Genomic DNA, 20,548 nt, shown 5'->3' with positions numbered 1-20,548 from the left:
ATTGAAGATTTCAGAACAGCACCGATTTATACAACCATATAGCAATGCCTGTGCTTCTCAGCTGTGTGAGTTGCATAATAAAGCCGTGCAGCAACATTTTCCTTTAAAAAAGATGTGTTCCTTCTTTCTCATTGTAAATCTCCTTATACACACTAATTCCAGTATTTTATTATAAATTTTACCAGTTTTTCCCGGGAAGACATCAGGTTTTCTCTCTCTTACTTCCCTCTGGTATCACATTTGCTACACTCCAGCCTTCTAGCATCAAAGCCATTTCACATAAGGGTAAGTTAATAGTACAGTTGCCCTCAAGTAATTTTGGATGCTTCGGTAAACACCACCTGGCCGTGCCCATTTGTTAATCCCCGTTTTGTTGGCTTTCTCTGTTTTTTTCACTTCAGACACCACAGTTTGAGCCACCACAGTTCAGAGGACACCGCTTCTCTAATGCACCTTCCTACAAAGTAAAACTCTTTAGAGAAGCCTCCTGAGGACTCTTCAGAGCGAACACAGACACAGAAAATTCATTTATTGTTTGGCTTTTCGAAACACTGTTTTCAGCAGCATTCGGCTGCCTCGAGACCCCCCGAGCGCTACGCTCCGCTGGAGCCGGCAGGACAGAGCACGCCTCTCTCTAAAAGGGATTTAAGGGCGCCAGAACTACTTTGTATCCCTGACTGCTACAGCCACCACGCCCGAACGCCAACCGTCGCAGCTCCGGCCCGCAGGCTCCCCCTCACACACTCGCCAGGACCGCTCAACCACCGCAAAGCCACCCCCGCTCCCGCCACACCGCCGCGGCCGTGCTGGCCCTGCACCTCCCTCGGCAGAGGCCAGTCACACCGCGCAGGCGCAGCGGGGCGCAGCACGAGAGCGCAGGCCCGTTGGCGGTGCGTGGGGGCGGGTTTAAACGGTGGCGGGTACCGGAGCCTCTCGGCGCCGCGCTGGGCTGCGCCGCTAATGGAGCCCGTCCTGAAAGGTACCGGCTCGTCCGCTGTGCGGGGATAGGGCCGGCAGCTGGGCCTCGCTTCACCCGGCGCGGCTGAGGGGAGCCGCCGGGCTTGAGCGGGCCGGTTTTACAGCGCTGCCCCTGCACCCCATCTCCCTGCGGCCCGTTCCCTGGTGCTTCCCGGCGGAGAGCAGCTGGGCGTGGCGGGTGAGGGGCTGCTGTGGGAGATCCGGCTCGCGGTCGCCGCTCGCCTCCTTCCCCGCCCGGCCCTCTCACTGGGGGCGGCCCAGCGCCGAGTCTGGGACGGTACCCAGCCCTCGGGACGGGTCACTCTTCAGCTCGACCTCGAGGCGTGGCTCCCCCGTGGGTGGGAAATCCTCCCGTGGGCACGGGGGCGGGACGGCGAGGGCTCCGCTGCGGGGCTGGGCCTGGCAGCTGGACCGCCCCCGGCTTGCCCCGGTGCGAGGCGGGTTCTGCCCGGCCTCAGGCCCGGCGGGGGTGTGTGGCTGCGGGGGCGGGCAGGGCTGGAAGCCTCCCTCAGGCAGGGGAGGGAGCGACTGTCCCTTGGGGTGGCTCCCGGTACGGCACTGGCCGGCGCGGCCGCCGCCCCCCTCTGCCGCCGCGCGTCGGTGCCCGCCCGGCTCTCCCTGTCCTGGTTACTCGGGGCTTGATGCTGCCTGGTTTCTTCTGCGTCGTTCTAAATTTCTGCCTCGCTAGGTTGCCCTCTGATGGCTGTTTTTCCCCGCTATCACTGCCTTCTCTGAGGCCTTCTAGCATAAGTTGCCCTTTACAAGAACCGAGCTCTACTCAGAGCTCTTCTAGTCTAAAAATGCTCCAGACCCTTCCTCTATTTCCCTTCCATCAACTCTACAAAAACTACAAAGTGCCTTGTCTTTTATTGGAGTATATTTGATTAGCTAAAATTGGCTAATTATTGTAAAATATACCTTTGATCCTACTGCAGGTGCATGCAGCTTTGAATTAATGTTCCTCAAAGTTTCTAGTTTGACCTTCACTGAAATGCTTCAACCTGTTTTTCTAGGAGAATTATAACTATGAAGGTTCTGAAATATTTGATATAAGAGGAAGGTATTGTGTTTTAAAATGCAAGTGCAATATTTTTCACAATAGAGCAATCAAGAAAAAAAAGCAACTTTGGCAAAAGCTGCCCTGGTGCAGTGGTAGAACGAATACAATCAAAAGCACATTGGAGTAGACTTGTCTTAAGTTCCCATGTATATCTGAAGTCATAGTACTTATAATAAGGTTTTCCCTGTGGTTTGGCTAAGGAGGTGGTTTATGTTCCATATTTGTCTTGTATCTTAAAAGTATTACTAGCAATTATAAAAATAGGTTAATCTTCATAAAAGTAATTCTACTGTTGGAACGTTATTCTGGTTTTCATTTGGAAAAAGACAAATGACACTACGTAATGATGAATCAGAAGGACATAAGTAGTAACTAAGAAAATTAAGCAACGTTTGCCAAGGACGACCCTTTTAAATTGAGATTTTCGATTTTATTCGTGAGTTCTGAGAGTTGTCTGTCTTGCAGTTTGTGTAAAGTTGCTTTTGGTGAAGCGGCATTTGTTCAGTTTTCTGGAACATCATTCAGAATGGGAAACTGGAATGGCCGATGGAGCTGTAGGTCACTTTAGTGCCTGTCCTAAGTAAAATTAGTGAAGAGATTGTTATGAGTTTCATTTGCTTATCCCTCTGTGCAAATGTGTCTGGGTTTCTGTGTTTAAAGACCTTCTCAAACAAGGCTGACATCATTCCTTGGAGTGATTATTAATCTGGTTGATAAAGGAAGCTACTTAAATGCGATATACCTAAAGTTACATAAAGCAGCTGATGTGAAATAGTATTAGCCCTTGTGACATGTACTTAACTTGGGGTGATTCAGTATAAATGAGGTGGTATTTGAAGGCAATTGGAAATTGTTAAGTAATATTTCTGCAGAGTTTTCTAGGGGTTTGGGGAAGGAATAATTCCATTATGTTTAATTCATTATGTTCTGTAACTTGTGTTACAACAAGTTGTCTTAAAATTTTTCATTAACCTGAAGATTGGCAGTGATTAAATAATGACAAGGGTAAGCAGTCATGTAAAGATATTGCATTGCTTGTTAAGCTGGTAGTGTGTTTTAAATAGACCAAGTGAGAAGTTGTTTAACTAGTGTCAAACTTCCAAGTTTGTTCCATTACAACTAATTTAAGGGACAGAAATACTCTAAAAAGAACATTCTGCTGTGAACATCTGGTACTCAGTTTATTAAAAGCTATATTTGCTACTGAATGTAATATGTATAAAAGCAAAATTTTGTTGGAAAGGCAGTTTAACTATTTTTACCATAGTATATACTTCATTACCTGTTTGTTTTCTCTCTTCTGATCCAGGTATTTCCGCATTTGTAGAAGTTTGGTCATCTAACAGAACAGAAAATTACTCGAAAACCTTTGAACAGCAACTTCTTGATATGGGAGCAAAAGTAAGGAAACTATTCTGAAATAAATAGAATAGGAAAGCTCTTAATTACAAACTAGCTTGCTTGTTCTGCTTGTCATGTATATTTCTTTGTAGTATGAGTTTTTAAAGTGCAGGAAGGAAGATAATCATAGAGCTGAAAACAGACAAACATGCTGTAAATTCTTACTGGTGACAGACAGGAAAATGGTAACCTAGAGAAAAGAAGTTTGAAAACAAAAGGCTCCTCTAGTCCTCTAGCATGCATTGCATTGGCTTGACTAATGAGACTTGAGTTTTGATTGCTTGACACTCCTTGTGTAGATCATAGAATGGTTTGGGTTGGCAGAGACCTTAAAGATCATCTAGTTCCAATCCCCCTGCCACAGGCAGGGACACCTTTCCACTAGACCAGGTTGCTCACAGCCTCATCCAATCTGGCCTTGAACACTGCCAGGGTGGGGGCATCCACAACTTCTCTGGGCAACCTGTTCCAGTGTCTCACCACCCTCACAGTCAAGAATTTCTTCCTTAATATATAATCTAAATCTACCCTCTTTCAGTTTAAAACTGTTCCCCCTCATCCTATCACTACATGCCCTTGTAAAAAGTCCCTCCCCATCTTTCCTGTAGGCCCCCATCAGATACTGGAAGGCTGCTAGAAGGTCTCCCTGGAGCCTTCTCTTCTCCAGGCTGAACAACCCTAACTCTCTCAGCCTGTTTTCATAGGACAGGTGTTCCAGCCCTTTGATCATCTTTGTGGCCCTCCTCTGGACTTGCCCCAACAGCTCCATGTCCTTCTTATGTTGGGGGCCCCAGAGCTGGATGTAGTACTCCAGGTGGGGTCTCATGAGAGTGGAGTTGGGAAAGTCCTTGACATAAGGTTTAGAATAAGTTTTTACACTGATGGTTTATACGTTAAAAATGGACTATGCTAGCTAGTTTCATTAGTATTTTCTGATTATCAGACTTAAACATGAGCTCTCTGTGTACTTCTGCAGGTTTCAAAAACTTTGAACAAGCACGTGACCCATGTAATTTTCAAAGACGGACGTTTGGCTACATGGAGAAAAGCACAGAAGATGGGTGTAAAAATAGTTTCTGTACTCTGGGTGGAGAAGTGAGTACTTGTGAATATAATGAATGTGACCCATTCCAGAGATAATGGATTCTAGTATTGTTTTATTTAAAAACTAAAGTACAGTACCTGTTCTTTTTATGTACCTGAAATAGTGATAAATCTATGAGTAAATGATAACTTTCCTATGACATTATTCCTATTATAAAGCATGTTACTTGCATAAAAAGGTAAAATGTTACCTCTTGAAAAATGAATGTGTTAAAGTAGTTCTGTATTGTATTTGTTAACCATTCAGTGTTCCACTCCTTTGCTCTCAGGTGGCATGCATAGGCTGTGAAGACCAGATATTTATGTTGAATAGAATTCTTCCATTTTCATATGAAAAAAGCACGTTTCATCAGGGACATTGTACTGTTTTTCTACTTAACTCCTGTAGACAGATTATCTCCTAGCAAGAAAAAAAAAAAATCCATATATGTAGTCTGGCTTTTAAGACATTTGGCAGGTTCAGAACAGCACCACTTGAAGATTCTCAACTACCATACATAAGAAGTTAAATTTTAAAAAAAAAAAAAAAAAAAAATCAGATTTCAGCTGAGCAGCAGTCCATGAGAATTTGCTAGTCCATAGCTGCTTCTCTGAGTTTACAAAGTGGTTGTGAGGCCTAACTTTGATTTCAGATTAAGTGAAAAACACAATGTTTAAGAATATGCATGTGTTAGACTTAAACACTCCAACTGATAAATTGCTGTGCTGATGGAAAGTAGAATATAAGTCAAGTAAAGAGGCCTTTTCCTATGCCAAATATAATATGCATGGAGAGATAGATAGAAGTCTGCTAAGTGCAAAGGAAAAAAAAAAAAAAAAAGATGCAGGGGGGCAAAACTGAGCTCTGCAGCCACTTAAATGTAGGCCAGTACAACCACAAAACTTGTGATGCAAGTCTGTTAGCCAAAAAAGAAATTCATGCAGTTCTGCAGAAGCAGTATTTTCCTTTTTTTTTTTTTTTTTTCAAGAATGTCGGATATAGAAGTTACAGCTGTGCAACTCAGCCAGCTTTAACGCTGAGGAAGAAATACCTTAAGTTCTCAAAAATGAAGGTGATGAAAAATTTTATTTATGTGAATATATCTTTCTGGGACCTGGTGCTATCTGAGTGCATGAGAATGATGGTCATTTCAGTAGGAATCTGTGGTTCTAAAATTAAATATGCTCTTCAGATGGCTAAGTGTATAAATACAGAAAGTGAAAACTTAGTCACAGGAGCTATAAACTTTGAGGACTACTGTGCAATAGCAGTTGCACCACAAGAGTCTCCTCTGCAATACTGGAAGGTATTGAATGGATGAACACTGTAGAAAGCTCAGACATAGAGACAGCTGGATATGTGATACTGTAGAGGACAGCATGGAGCTTTGAGATCCAGCTGCAAAAGCCTCAAGAAACTTTAACTGTTGCTGGACACCAGCAACATAGAAAAAGATAGGAGAAAGAATCTGGAGGGAAAACTTGAGCTGTTTGGTAGGAAAGAGGTGGCTAGTATCTTCCTGGTATTTTTTTAAGTGTTCCTAGTATCGTGCTCTGGACAAGGCAAGGTCTTGCTATATGGCTTAGAAGATGAGAAAGAAGAAGATAAGAAAGAGAGAGATGTATTTTATTGCAGGGTAGGGGGTGGAAGGGGACACCTCCATAATTCGCCTCCTGTGAATTATGATTGAACGTCTTGGTAATCTTTTTCTTCTGCCTTTTAGTTTAAAGTTAATGCTAAAAGGTACACAAGAACATACAACTTTGATGTATACTCTGGACAGAATTCGTATCCTTGAGCAACATATAGGTCAGAGCAGTAGAAGCTTACGTAATAGTAATGAATAGTCTAACTAGTCATAGGATTATTCAAATAAGGCCCAGATAACACAAAATTCAAAATTAAAATGAGTCTGTGCTAGCATACATGCTAAAATTTTTTGTAATAAGATGAGGGAACTGGAGTGCCTGACTTTAAACTATATGCCTAGTATATCAATATCTCAGAAATTTGGTAGGCAGAAGACAGTCTGTTGAACCCTGGGACAACATAAACAGGAAGGACTGAATAGTCTGTGCCAGTAAAATAGTGGTCCTGTATGAATGTAAGCTTAGTTTGAAACTGATAACTGTGTAAACAAATAATGCAGAGCTCATATGAGTTAAAGTTTTAGTGTTACTAAAAAAGATGGCTTGATTAACCAGCTGCTCCATTCAGTAGCGAGTGGAACGTTCTCAGAATGGTCAGAAATGCTGTGAAATGTCATTTCAGGAAAAGTAATAGTAAAGGGCAACTTTCTAGTGTAGACTGGGGATTGGGTGACTCCTGTTGGAGTGCAGTGTGAAGACAATTATTTTCAGTATTGCTTGGTCTTAATTGGTTTGTGGATGGTTGTTCAAATTATTTCAAAGAACCTTGTAAGTATGGCCACAATATAAAATCAGTGTTCATACTGGAACAGCAAACCCCAAGAAGTTCTGTGAGAGTGCTCAGCTTTAGAAAGGAACCTATTTAAAATGGAAGAAGTTCTGTTAAGAAGCAGCTAAGACAGTGAAGGGAATAAAATTCTTGCTGGTGTCAAGGAGACTATTTAAAGCATAAGTCCTCTTAAGTGTATCAGAAGGAAGATGGTCATCACATTGTGTGAGGGGAAAATTAAGATTTTGGGACTTCTATAAGTTTTAATGGCATTACTACCTCAGCAGTAGTCAAAAATCAAATTAAATAGAACATAAAACTTCATGTAGTGGGCTGACAGCATTTTATCATGGCATGTTGCAAGAGGATGGCAACGAGCATGACTGAAGTTATAAAATAGTTTTCTCGCAAGATGTGATTGAAGAGCCAAGAATTCTTCAGCCTGGAAAAGAAGTGGGAGTGGAGGGGGAGAGACTTGTGAACACAAAGGTTCATATGGAGAGGCTTAATAGGTAATGAATATATGTTTTCCTTTCCAGTAGAAGAATTGGAAAGCATCGCATGAATCTGTCTGGAGGCAGATTCAGAGAAAATAGTAAATGACATTTTTTAGTAAAACATGGTTAGGCTGTAGAACTCCTTGTTGCAGAATCATAGTCAGCAAAGATTTACATGGGTTTAAAAAAATGCTGAAGCAATGAAACATTTAGTTTTATCAAAAACCAAATACAGTATTGCATCTGACCATCTCTAAACCAGAAATCTGTGGAACATAGCAAAGTCAACTGGAAATGTTTGACTGTGTTTTCATGTTTTTATATGCTCTTGGGAATCTTGATACTGGAAACAGGATGCTGCAGTGTATGGTATTTAATCTGGACACTACTTTTTTGATATTTGAGCTCTGAAAACGCCAGACAAGGAAGCAAATAATAAACAACTATTCCAGCATTTCCTGATTCTTCTGCTTTCTGCTCTCCCACTTAACAGCTAGTGGACCCCTACTTCCGAACTGTTATGCGGGTACACTAGTGTTATCTTCCTCTGCGCAGTGCTTGTGCCTCTCAGAGAAACATGCTCTATGATTTGAAAAATACCCTACATAAGACAGGATTGCTGCAATCTGTGTCCAAATTAAGAACATTTAATACTTCCAAATCAAACTCATAATTGGGAAACTACCTCTGTATTCTTAGTATGGTAAGAATAAGAGCCCAGAGCCCGTGCCGCTGGCAGAGACTTCCGCAGCGCTGCAGGGATTAGGAGGGAGCAGGCCAGCCTACACCACGAAAAATGACTGGTTTACCCCTGGGTAGACCCGGAGCTGAAGGCTCACAGGTGAATGGAAGACAAAGACTTTTCCTTGCTGCCTGGGAAGAACGAAGTTGAGCCAGTGTGTCCGTACCGCAGCCAGCATGAGAACTAAGGGGTGACCCTGCAGGGGCCAGAGGAAGGCTTATTTACACTTACTTAATCTCTCTCGCTCTGAGCTTTCTCTGTTTGAAAAGTACCTCACTTTGGTTTGTGTTTGTGGAAAAACAGGTCTCTAGCTCTCAGGGACTCCTGACCCTCAGGGTGTACATCAAAGGCTGGGCAGCACCAACTGAAACATCTCCTGACTCAGGGTGCCATGGTGAGCCCCTCACTGATTTTGCAGACAAAAGCAGCAGTTGATAAGTGAAAACAGCAGCTGATAAGTGTTAGGAGACTCATATTTTGTCTCACTCATGTCACAAATAAGATAAATAATTTACTTTCAGATTTGCCTGCAAAGTAAAATGTTCTTATAAGATATTCAATGGTCAAATTTTCTTCCTTTTAGCTTCTCCGAATCAATGAAATCTCTGAATTAATGTAAACTTTAATGTAGTCTACATCTATGCTGATTATCCAGAATTTAGTAATAGCCACTGAAGTCCAGCATGTTGAATATCATCTCTATTTGATGCTCCAGAGAACTCTAAACTCAGTTAGTTTGACAAATACATATAGAGATTTGGCTCTTCTTTATTCAAAACTGAGTAACTAAGTATTAGATTATAATTCTACAGATACAAACTTTATAGCAGTTAGATCACTAGGTGTCACTGGAATCACAGTTTTGAATGGCTTCTAGGGGAATTCTAGTGTAGTCTATTAAGGTTCCATACCCTTTACCATAATTGGTTTTATTATTTATTGTTTGAGGATAAAACTGTGTTTACCCATCTTGGTCAAAAGAATTTTAACTTATGTATTAATAACCAAATTATTGTCTCAACATCATCCTTAGTGTTCACAAATACAGTAGATTGTATTATATTCCAAAATAACATTAGTCCTACTGCTCTCAAGTCAGTCTGTGAACATGAAAAGACAGGAAAAACTAGGGGTATGGTATCAGCTGGATTTTTGGTTTTGTAATTAAAAAATAAGTTTGCATAAATATAGATTGCTTCTCAGTAAGGGGCTGTTTTTAGCATTTCATATACAAAGGCAGAAAATTGAGACTAATGGGTAAGAGGTAAAAGCCAGGATCAGATGAAGCCTCCTTTCTCCTTTGCCTGAATAGAAAAATTTCCTGCCTGCCCCCGCCATGACATTCTGCAGATTGTAGTTGGGAGTTTACTGTCATCGCAGTGGCCAAGTTAAGGTTAAGTTCACTAGCTAGTGAACAACGAAAGCCTACAGTCCTCACAAAAGTCAGGGCAAGATTTGAGCTTCATGAGAATCTGGCCAGAAGGACTTAATACAGTGATTTTTGAATGTATGGAAAATAACATGAGTGGGAATCTTTTGAGTTTCAGAACAGCAATTTAGAGGGCATTAGTAGGACAAAAAAATTGTATCATGTCCTATATTTGATGTGTAATAGATAGATTTAATTTTTTTAGCATTACAGCAGTTATGCTAAAGATACTTAGGAAGGGTTGGTGTTTCATTATTACAGGGCTCAGACAACTCTTTTTGCAATAAAGGTTCTCATTCTTAAAAAAAAGGGGGAAAAAAAAAAACAAACCTGTTTTAATTTATTATACAGGTGTCGAGAAACTGGAGTACATGTTGATGAATCCTTATTCCCTGCAGTAGACACTAATGAAGGATTACCACTATTGATCAAAAAAGTGAGTATGTGATTTATTTTTTTTTAAACAGGCCTAGAGTAGTAAACTTTCAAGTTTGAACTTGACTTCCTGACCTCAGACACTTGAACTGTTTATTTTCAGAACATTCTGTAAACTCTACCTATCCATCTGAGTAGGTTTTTAAAGGTAGGTTATGCCTGTGATGATGTGACATCTTATCTGAAGAAAGGATAATAAAAGTAGTTTTTGTATTGGTGAATAAAGAAATGAAGATTTAAATTAAAATGAGATAATGATTAACTAATCAAAAAAACATGATGTAATGTGGCTTATGTTTCACTGAGTTGAGACAAACCCTAAAATGATGGTATTTAAAAAAAAAATCTTTCAAGCTTTAGCTTTGGTACAAGCAAAAAAGAAAAGATGGTGACTTAGTCTCCTTTTTACTAAAATGTACCCTAAAAAACCTGTTAGATTCTTTCTTATTTCATATTAAAGTTCACTTTGGAAAACATTAACTTCTACAATTATCTGTGACTCTCAAGAAGGTGATAATAAGTAGCACAGAGTTGAACATTGATAATAAATACAGTGATAAAGTGGTAGGCAAATAGGAAGTGTAGTTACTACTGGCAGTTTTATACCATATAATTAATAGTTTTGTGTGTCTTGTAGCACAAATGTATGCAGCCAAAAGACTTTGTTGAAAAATCTCCAGAAAATGATAGAAAGTTGCAGAGAAGACTGGACCAGATGGCTAAAGAATTAGCGGTGCAAAAGATAGCAATTAATTCTGGTAAGAACTACTTTGGACTGAGATTCAAATGTCTTAAGTTACTTCTTTAAAGCACTTGATGGGTTTTGTTTGTTGGTTTTTTTTTAACTTGTATGCATATCACCATGAGAAATAAAGTTGACCTACTTTTTACAGAGTTCTTTGCAAGTTTGTGATATTAAGGCATCTGTAGTGATGTTAGGTGTAAGGAACCTAATTTTTTCAAGTTTTTAGGAAAAAAAAAATGAAACTTCACCTGAAGCTATTGTAGCATGTAAATATTAATGTACAAATGCAATTTCTTTGTGTAGAAACTGATGTACCAGTTTTACTATTTGAAGACAATGGTTCGCTTATATACAGCCCTGTTAATAAGATAAAAGATCAATGTAGTGCAATGGAAAGAAGAATAAAGGAGATGAAGGAAAAAAGAGAAAATCTTTCTCCTACTGGTAAGAAGTTACTTATTTTACTTATCTAGAAGTTATTTTACTTAGAAGTTACATTTTATTTATCCATAAACATGCACAAATGGCTACCATCTTTATTGCTGATTTTTTGGCGCACTTGTCTTTCTCTGGCCTTCAGATTTTTTTTTCATCTTACTTGATTGCATGTCCTCCCTTCTTCCCAGGTTTCCAGCAGGTATGAATGCTTTAGCTTTTAGTTTCTTTCTATCAAAGGGCACAAGAAGTCATGGAAGACAAGACAATGATTGCAAAAAGGAATTTCTTAAATCACTAGACTGCTCAAGCGGACTAATGTTTAAGCTAGACTTTCTAAATTTGTAAATTGATATTATCACAACTTGGTTAAACTTTACAGTGAGACTCTAAATCTTATTTCCTGTTAAAGTTTAATGTGAATGCTGTATTTGACAAAGATTGTAATGTTATTACTCCCAAAAAAGGAGTCCAAAATTGATGAGACATTTGTCAAGGTATTGAAGAACAGTGTTTAAAAAAATAAATCAGTTGAATAAATCTAGTTGACTTTGAAATGCAGAACTTGGTGAATTAAATCTAGATTGCAGTTTTCAAATAACTCTTTACTGTTTGCGTTACCTTACTGTGAAAGTATTGAGATCTAAGTCATTAGGTTTTGTCAGTTATTATGAAAGCTGTTGAAATGTGGAACATCTTTTGAGGGGGGAGAATCTGTAGTGTCTGAAGTTTTAAGAAGTCTATATCAAGTAGACTGTCAGTTTATAATTTCAAAAATAATTGTGGGTGGAAAGTAAAGAATCGGTGATACATGGATGAAAAATTAAATCTCATTTATCTTAGCGTGGCTTGTATTTGTTTTCTGTTTCAGTTTTAAGGTAATACCTTCAAATGTTTTAAAAAGCATTTCTGCTATATCAAGGCTTTGCTGCTAATTGCAGAATTTGACAGCTTCTTTAGTAAAATGCCTCAACTGGCTTAGAAATGTCTGTAATATTTTCTAAATGGTTTGCCATCATTCTTTAGTTTCAGAAAAATGTGGGACTGAGTTATCTAGAAAAAATTTGTTTAAAATTGTAGAATATCTAATAGGGTTTTTTTGTTAGTATGTAAATTTGAGAGACTGAGCTGTTGTGAAATAAGAATAGATGGTGTGGAAATCTGTTTGCAAATAGGGCTAACTAGTTTATTATTTACAAATTCCTAGCTTCACAAATGTCTCAAATGCCTCCAAGTAGTTCACCAGGAGACTGCTCGCTGTCTACTTGTGTCTTAACTAATTCAGAAGATGCATTAATACCAGGTAACTAATGCAAGTTTATATATTACAGAAATTAAAAATAATACATGGACTGTATATCTTATTTTGGAAAGTAGGTATACTGAAATGGGAACTGTATATATTTGCTCTATCATTTATATTTAAAGATGAGTTATTTTAGTTTTTCTTAACTGGCAAAGTATGTAGAAGTAAGAATTCAAGGAAAATGGAGCGTGAGGAATCACACTGGGTAAATGCTCTGCCTTACTGGTGTGTTGCTTGTCTCACTTCCTCCTCTTTCCTCACACCATTCCCAATTAATGGCTTCTAGTCTTGGCATAGTGTCAGTCTTCTCTGCTCTTACAGTGATCTTGTATAGAATACAGAGTGCACGCTAAACAGCATGATGTGGGAAGCAAAAAAGAGAACTGAATGAGAGAGAGATCCCAGAGAACTGAAATGTATTCTAAATTTTCAATCAAAAAACTTGAATTTGAAAGGAACCCTAATGTGTTCTCCAGCTTAAGTACTCAGGGATAGAAGAAATTACAAGAGTGAAAATAAATCAGCTTTTAAAATGTTTTATGGTTGCAGGTGAATCCAAGTTGTTTGTTATCAAGTTTCTCATTCTCATAAAGTTAGGGGTTTGTTCCTGTGTTTTGGCATAGTAGCAGGACGTAAGGGAGAAGGTTGTTGTGAAGGCTATTGAGCTACATCAGTGGGCATCTTAACAGCATTAATCATGCATGCAAGGGGTATGTACTTCAGTCCTCGTGTCTCTGTCAGTCACATGAGCAAAAAGCTGAAGTCAGATGCTGGTGTTTGATCTCAATAGGAAAGTAAGGAGAAGACAGTCTTTAGAATTCATAATGAGGGCCACTTGAGTGGTCTGCCTACTCTCTCTGTTCTACCCCAACAGTAAGCTGTACCCCATGCTGTTTTCAAGTGTTGTATTTTGTTGACATCATGTGGGAATTCTGTCATGCTGGCTTACATGAGAACAGAGGCAGGATCTTCTAGCCTGAGACAGCTTGGTATGTCTTCATGCAATGTTAGGGAGAAGTGATAGCTTAATACTGGAAGTAGCATAGCTGTGCCAACAAATTTTTTTATTTTGGTGAATTGATGATGTTGAACATCATGATTTGAGAGGTCTACCTTGAGTAAGTCCCTCCCATATTACAACTGCACAATGTAATTTTACATTAGGAGTAGACCTCCACATCCCGTGACAATATTCAGTGTGGCTTCCATATCTGATGATATGTGAGATACATTAGAGTATGTTGGTTAGTAATGGTTAAAAAAGTTCAAGAATCCAGTTTAATTTGAGGATTGAAGTTAAGACTTCTTCAATTGTCAATATGGGAGTCTGATCACGTCATGTGAAACTTCTCTTTTCATCTCCGTGTATTTCATTTCTCTGAATTCAGCTAGCTACACCGTATGTTTAGAAATATCACTTATATTGGTAAGCAAATAACATCAAGACTTCCCCTAAAACCTACAGGAGGACTTACAGAAGGAGTATCGCTGAAACTTCGCTCTCAACACGTATTTAAACAAAAGCTTCTATTGCAATAATCCAGTTGTAGAACAACTGGATTTTTAAAAATGTCTTTTGAATAATCAAAGATACTAGCCTGTTTCAGAAGAATTTATTGTGAAGAGTTATGAATAGATTCTTTATATCACCTCCCCCAAAATAATTTCATAAGAATAGCTACAAGAAATGACGTATTTTTCCACATTCTAATTATTTTAATACATTGTGTTGACTTTTGTGGTACGATACTATGATGTTGTATTTAATTTCATCTTAACTGCAAAAACTACAAGGTGGTGGTAGTGCCGTGGTAGTAAAATTGATTATTGAGTTTCCACTATTACTATAGCTAGATTTATCAGTGTAAAATCATCCTGTTTTTCTCCACAAATGCAAGAGTGAACAGGAATTCCTCTGCTGCTTTGTTTCAAGAAAGCAGAACAGGACTTATGGATACTTATTACCACATAAGAAGATATGATAGCTAAAGTTATTGTTGCTTCTTGTCAACATAGAACGTGCTTTGTTTATAATGCATTTTCTCTTTATGTTTTGATGACTTGCCATATAATGAGAAGTGGCAATTTGGTATTCAGTTTTGTTAAATACATTTACATTGCCACTTTACATATTTTGCAGGAGAACAAATGGAAGACTGCTTGAACTCAAGTTATGATTATCTTTGGGGAACTGATAAATTAAAGAGACAGAAAATAGATGTAGTAAAATACACCTGTGATACTTGGACTGATATTCATGTATCCAGGAGTACATTAGTGAATTCTCCCTCACATAGCTATGAGCAGAAGAGGTTAACACCAAAACAACGTAGCAGAAGCAGCTTAAGAGAGAAACTGATTTTACAGCACACTTTGGGTGATAAATTGTCTTTAGAAAAGAAAGATCTAAAAAAGTTTCCAAAGAAGAATCAGAAGGATGAAAATAGCATGACTATGTCAGTTGCAAACAAAATTTCTCTTCTCCAAATCAAGAGCTTAGGTCATATTACTCCTTCCAAAGAAATAGTCAAGTTAACTACTGTTCCTGCTTTGATTGGCAGTCTCTCTAATTCACCTATGAACAGTGAAGACTTAAATACATGTTCATTGGATAGAAGCTTCCCTGTTGACAGAAATGATTGTATTCTTGAAGACAAGAAGAGGAAGAAACTACAAACACTATCTAGTTTGAAACTGGCTATCTCAGAACTGGGTGCATCAGGATCTAAAGAGTTCTTGCAAGCAGTTACTACATATAGCAAGTCTTTTTGCACTGAAGACACTACTTATGAAGACTTCTTTTCATCATCTAATTTGAATGAAAATGAAGTACAGGTACGAATACAAAAGGAATCACAGAATCCTCCTGAAGTTTGTTGCAAAGACTCTTTTACAAGCATGGACTCACTTGATGTGAGTTTCTGTAAGCCACATACTACTTCCAAGAAAAGTAGGAAAAAGTCTATTCCAGCAAATGATGTTTCAGTAAAGAAAAAATTCAAACCAGCTGAACATCCTGGAAGTGCAACATTAAATTGTATGTCAGATGGTGAAAAAGGTGACATTGCAGAAGCTCTAGAATCTGATGATGTGAATAGGCTACCTCAGAATGCTCATGAAAAATCCTACAGAACCAATGTGAATTACTGTACTCACACTACTGGTAAGTTGCTATGTAGAGCTGGAAAATTAAAAGATATCATACTGCATTAGATATACTCATGCAACCAAGTTGCAAAATGAACTGGTATTCCCAAGGGAAAAATATTTCAGAATTACACCAAAAGAAGAAAATGCTGCAGTACTGACTTTATTTTTGAGTAAAATGAATGAGTGCATAAGATTCAAAAGAACACCCATTTTTTTCCCTATACATTACAAACACAAAGTTGTCACCAAGAGATAAGGAAACTGTGCTCACAAAATGTGACAAAAGTATGTGAGCCTTCTTTTCCTTTAATGCTTGGTATTCTGTAAACTTTCTGCTGCTATTCAAAATCTGTTTAAGAAACTAAGGTCTTTCTGTTTTAAATGTTATGATGCTCTTGTAAATTGTTTATAAGTAACTTCTCATCACAGAGTCCCTTGTTCAAATGATTTTTATTTCACAAGTTAAAATTGCTACTTTAGATTAGTTGCAGCTAAGGGCATAAAATCTCCAGTGGAAAAAAAATATTTGAGTTAGCAAATTCTAACTTGTGCTATAATGAAGATTGAATAAGACAGTTGAGGGCATGTGCAAGAGTTGCAATGTAAGCATCTTTTTCAACCATGACTTTTTTATATGGAACTGGTCTTAGTTTTTAATAACAATTTTAACAGTATTTTTTTATATTTGAGCATTTTCAACTTAGCCTAAGTTATTTCAATGTAAATGTGTACTAGAATATTGAATCTCAGGAACTTCCCTGAAAAGTGCTCCTAACTTGCATTGGGATAATCACTTTCCGATTTTGGTATTTTGAGCTCTGTTTGTCAAGCTTTACATAGGGTTAAATATTTGTAATTATAATTGTATATTTTAGTCATTTGTTTTCTCTAGAAAATTCTGCAGCAGTACATCAATGAATTATATAAAATGAATCGTTAACGTAAAGGGCTCAACAAACTTGGTATCAGACTTATGAAATCATCCAGTGGAAATATTGAGCAGTGACTGTGCTTATATCTGTGGGTAATACGTTGCTGAACTGTGAGCTGCTATTTTGGGTTCACTACATCTGTATTTTAATACCTGGAGTGCATCATTGTAACACAGTTAAAAAAAACAAAGTTGATGCACGTGTATGTTATGCAAGTATAAATGTACACCCATAAATGTATGGACCCACTGTATGTGTTTTTTGCCATGTGGCAATGTACTACAAGATGATCCTTAAATTATGTATTTCTGAATATCAAAGAAGAGTCTGTTATTCATTAAACAATCATGAAAACAAATGGGGAAGGAGAAAATGTTTACTACTTTTAAACTTAGGTATGCCAGTTATTTTTAGAGGTAATTCTAACTTTTAAATTCTAGTGATTAAATTATGATCAATTTTCTAGCATGTCATGCTTTTATTTTCTCGCTGGACAACTTGTTTAAGATAACAGATTTTGGAGGAGAGGAAAAAGGAACAGTATTCAGCAAACAAAAGTTATCCGATGTTTATACTTTTTATCCTTTTTGTTAGGAACTTCTGTAAGACTAAATTTGTGTTTCTAGTGATTTTAATAATATTTGTGATTTATCAGTGATGGCAATTTTCCTAAATATAATGTATTCAGCTTCATGCATCTGTTGTGTAGTCAAATAGAACCTCAAGTTTGACAGCTCAGATGAGCTCACTTAAAAATGGAGGGAATCAATAATGAAAGATGAATTGTTTTTTCCCTACTGCAAGTTCTGTGGAAGAAAATGAAAATCTTGTTTTAAACGTACTACTGTGACACTGTATGATGGAATAATTGATTTTTATTAAATATAGGTTTAATATTTCCTCTTTTTTTGATTGAATGTAAGTTATTTCTTGTCCCCATTAATTAATAAATAAATAGTAAATTGCTTTGTTTTTTGTATGTGATTTGAAAACTGGCAAATACAGTATATTATTTCTGAAAGCTGAAGAGTTCTTTTCACTCATATATACAGTTAGGAGTAATCAAATATCCATATAAAATTCAATTATATCTGTATATATTTTAAATATTAAACATTTTTCTTGCCCATTTTTTTCCTTGTGTTTTTAGGTCAGTGGCACTCTTACCCAGTGTCTTTAATAACAAGAAGTAAGATTTTATAAGCTTTATTTCCACAGACAACTTGGAACGTTTGATTTTAAAGTAGAAGTGTAATATGCAGTCTAATTGACATAACTTTTCAAGTCCTAATGCTTATGTTGTAGCAAACTTCAGGTTCCTTTAGAGGGTACACTCAAGGCTGTCCAGTTGTTCTGGTGAACAGCACAGACATAAACATGGCTATTTATTTTCATCTTACTCCAAGTCATAAATCAAGTAGAGAACTGTCACAGATACAAGAGTTGAAATTAATTAGGCGCTATAAGAATATTAAAAGATGCTTCCCTATTCAGATTCACGTTTTCTTTATCAGCTTTGTTTCTGGAGATGAAATGAATTTTCCATACTTCTGATTAAACCAGCCATACCTGATAAATTTCAGTGCTCTGTAATCAGTAAGTGCTGTGTAACTGGGTTTTGTGTGTCAGTGCCTAAATTTTTAGCAGTTACAAAGTGAGGAAAATGGCGGCTTTTCTCTGTCATGAATATAAGTTTATGGAAATGCTATACTATCTTTTGTGAAAGTTGATGATCTATGTTACTAGGAGAGTCTAAGAACTTCTTTGTCATTCATGTTGTAGATTGCTGTACTTTGAAATCCAGTCCATTTGCTTATAACTTTTTTAGTAGGGCTGATGGTAGGGTAAGTTGGCACTTGAACCACATGGTTTAGAATGGCAATACTTGCTCAGATTTGATGAATTCCTATGATTTTTCATCTGAAATCTACAGTAATAAATAATATTGGGTAAGGAATTCAAGAGTACACTCTTTTAAGCTTTTATCATCCTAAAATCATTTAGAAATTTGAACTGGGACTTAGTATTATTTCCAGTCTTAAAAATAAACTTAAAGCTTAGCTGAGTGAATTTTAGATATTTATGGTGAATGTGGGAAGCAAATATTATCTTAGTTGGTGAAAAGACATAAACTAAGACCCATTATAGTGTAATTAATGTAGTTCAATGTTAAGATGGGGAACCTGGAATATCATTCTGTTTTTTGGTGCAAAAATGATGGCATTTAATTTAGATGAATGAGTTTTACCTGAGGTGCTAGGTGCTTAATGCTGCTAAAATACTGTTTATGTGTTTAAAAACACACACGTGAAAACATCCTTATATTTGATGTTCACTTTTGGAAGAAGACAAGATCACTAAAAGTTTAATTCTAACTGATTATTAAAACAAAAAAGGGCAAACATTTCTGCATAGAGGAACAGGTTGAGGATTATTTTGATGTAGTCAAATTTGCAGCGGCTGATGACACTTGTCCTAGAGAACATAACAACCTAGATAAAAGTGTTTTAAACCGTTAACAGGTTCTCTTTGAGAACCTGGTGGGCACACAAGCTTTCAGAAGACTTGAAGAAATTGTGTTCTGAATAGCAAAAACTTGGTATTTGCCCATGCTGGAATAATAACTACAATAATAATAAAAGCACAAGTTATTAAATATTCTGTGAATATCTACCTGAAGGATTACTAATGAAGACAAATTCAGACTTACTTTATTCATAGTTGAGGTAAATAATTCTATGGATAAGTTCAAAATAGTAGATACGATATAGCTTAATTTCAGTGACACTTCATTATGATGTTCTTAAAGTAGAACACTATACTGTAGATAAATTTTTTATTAGATAGACATGATTGATTTGATTGAACAAAAACTAGCTCATTGTGCCTCATCATTACTTTGCTTTTTAACTTGAAGGAAGTATCAAATGGAATTTTGAAGATGTATTCTGGTTCAAAACTTCTCACTGGTGATAAATGATCATGAGCGAGTAGAAGCTTAAACTGCAAATTAAAGTCACCCTGTTATAATACTTCAGAGAGCTATCAGAGTTGTTGATTTTGATACCAGTCATTGAGCAATGTTATAGAAGAGAATTCAGGGGATCTAATGGACTACAGTGGCATGAGTTAGCTGCATATTTGAACTAATTTTAAGGATAGCTGACAGTGGATGGAATTGCTTCAAAAAGTTCTGTCGACCTTATCTGAAATGCCCTAGGAAAAGCTACTAAAGATGAAAATTCCTTACTTGTGACTGAGCAACTGCTTTAAAAAGAAGCAACTGGGGAAAAACAGACAATAGACAGTGAAGCCTGAGACCTACAGGATGGAAAAGCTGGAAAGTCCTGGGGAAGTCCTGATAGTCAGGAGAGAAGTAGTAGGAACTGGATTACAAAGAATAGTCCTTATTTATGTAATGCGCAAGATCCCCAAGCTGATAATCAGAGGAGCTGATGGACCTCATCGCCTGTTCCTGCTTTCCTATAAATACAAAGAACCAACGAGAGTGAACCATAAGTGGAAAGAGGTCCAAGCATACAGATCTTGAGACTTTAATCCCAAGTGGGACAAGAGTTGCGGAGCTTGAGCATTCAGGTGAAGAGTGGCAAAAGGAATATTATACCATTTCTTGCTGTCCCCCCTAACCCACTCCTCCAAAAAAAACCACAAAACAATGGATTGTCCTTTTACAGTGACTGAAATAACTTACTGGAAATTAACAGAGACATACCTTGCTTTACCCCCATCTGCAATGGGGTAAAGCAATGGAGTAGATGATCTCCTGACATCCTTTGCAGTCCTGTGGTTGTTGGGGTTTTTTTAAAGATTCAAAATACATGTTTAAAAATTCTGTTTTCACATAAAAGGAGTAAAATTTAAATTTCCTAGCTTTTTTTATTGTGTGGCAAGATCTTTTCTCCTCTTCTACTTGCC

At 37.5% G+C, this 20,548-nt stretch overlaps 1 protein-coding gene across 1 annotated transcript in view; it reads left to right on the top strand.

The window, feature by feature from the left end:
• Nucleotides 1–960: 960 nt before the first annotated feature.
• MCPH1 (microcephalin 1) overlaps nucleotides 961–20,548 on the top strand; it is a 129,486-nt gene continuing 109,898 nt past the window's right edge. Inside the window, exons 1-8 of the mRNA XM_068411143.1 lie at nucleotides 961–979; nucleotides 3,348–3,439; nucleotides 4,416–4,534; nucleotides 9,961–10,045; nucleotides 10,682–10,802; nucleotides 11,093–11,233; nucleotides 12,432–12,527; nucleotides 14,671–14,868. Coding sequence (XP_068267244.1) covers nucleotides 961–979; nucleotides 3,348–3,439; nucleotides 4,416–4,534; nucleotides 9,961–10,045; nucleotides 10,682–10,802; nucleotides 11,093–11,233; nucleotides 12,432–12,527; nucleotides 14,671–14,868 — 871 coding nt within the window. The remainder of the gene's footprint in view (nucleotides 980–3,347; nucleotides 3,440–4,415; nucleotides 4,535–9,960; nucleotides 10,046–10,681; nucleotides 10,803–11,092; nucleotides 11,234–12,431; nucleotides 12,528–14,670; nucleotides 14,869–20,548) is intronic.

This window comes from Nyctibius grandis, chromosome 1 (genome assembly GCF_013368605.1).
Source record: "Nyctibius grandis isolate bNycGra1 chromosome 1, bNycGra1.pri, whole genome shotgun sequence".
Taxonomy (NCBI): Eukaryota; Metazoa; Chordata; class Aves; order Nyctibiiformes; family Nyctibiidae; genus Nyctibius; species Nyctibius grandis.
The sequence above is the reverse complement of the archived record's forward strand: the minus strand, read 5'-3'. Positions and strand labels throughout refer to the sequence as shown.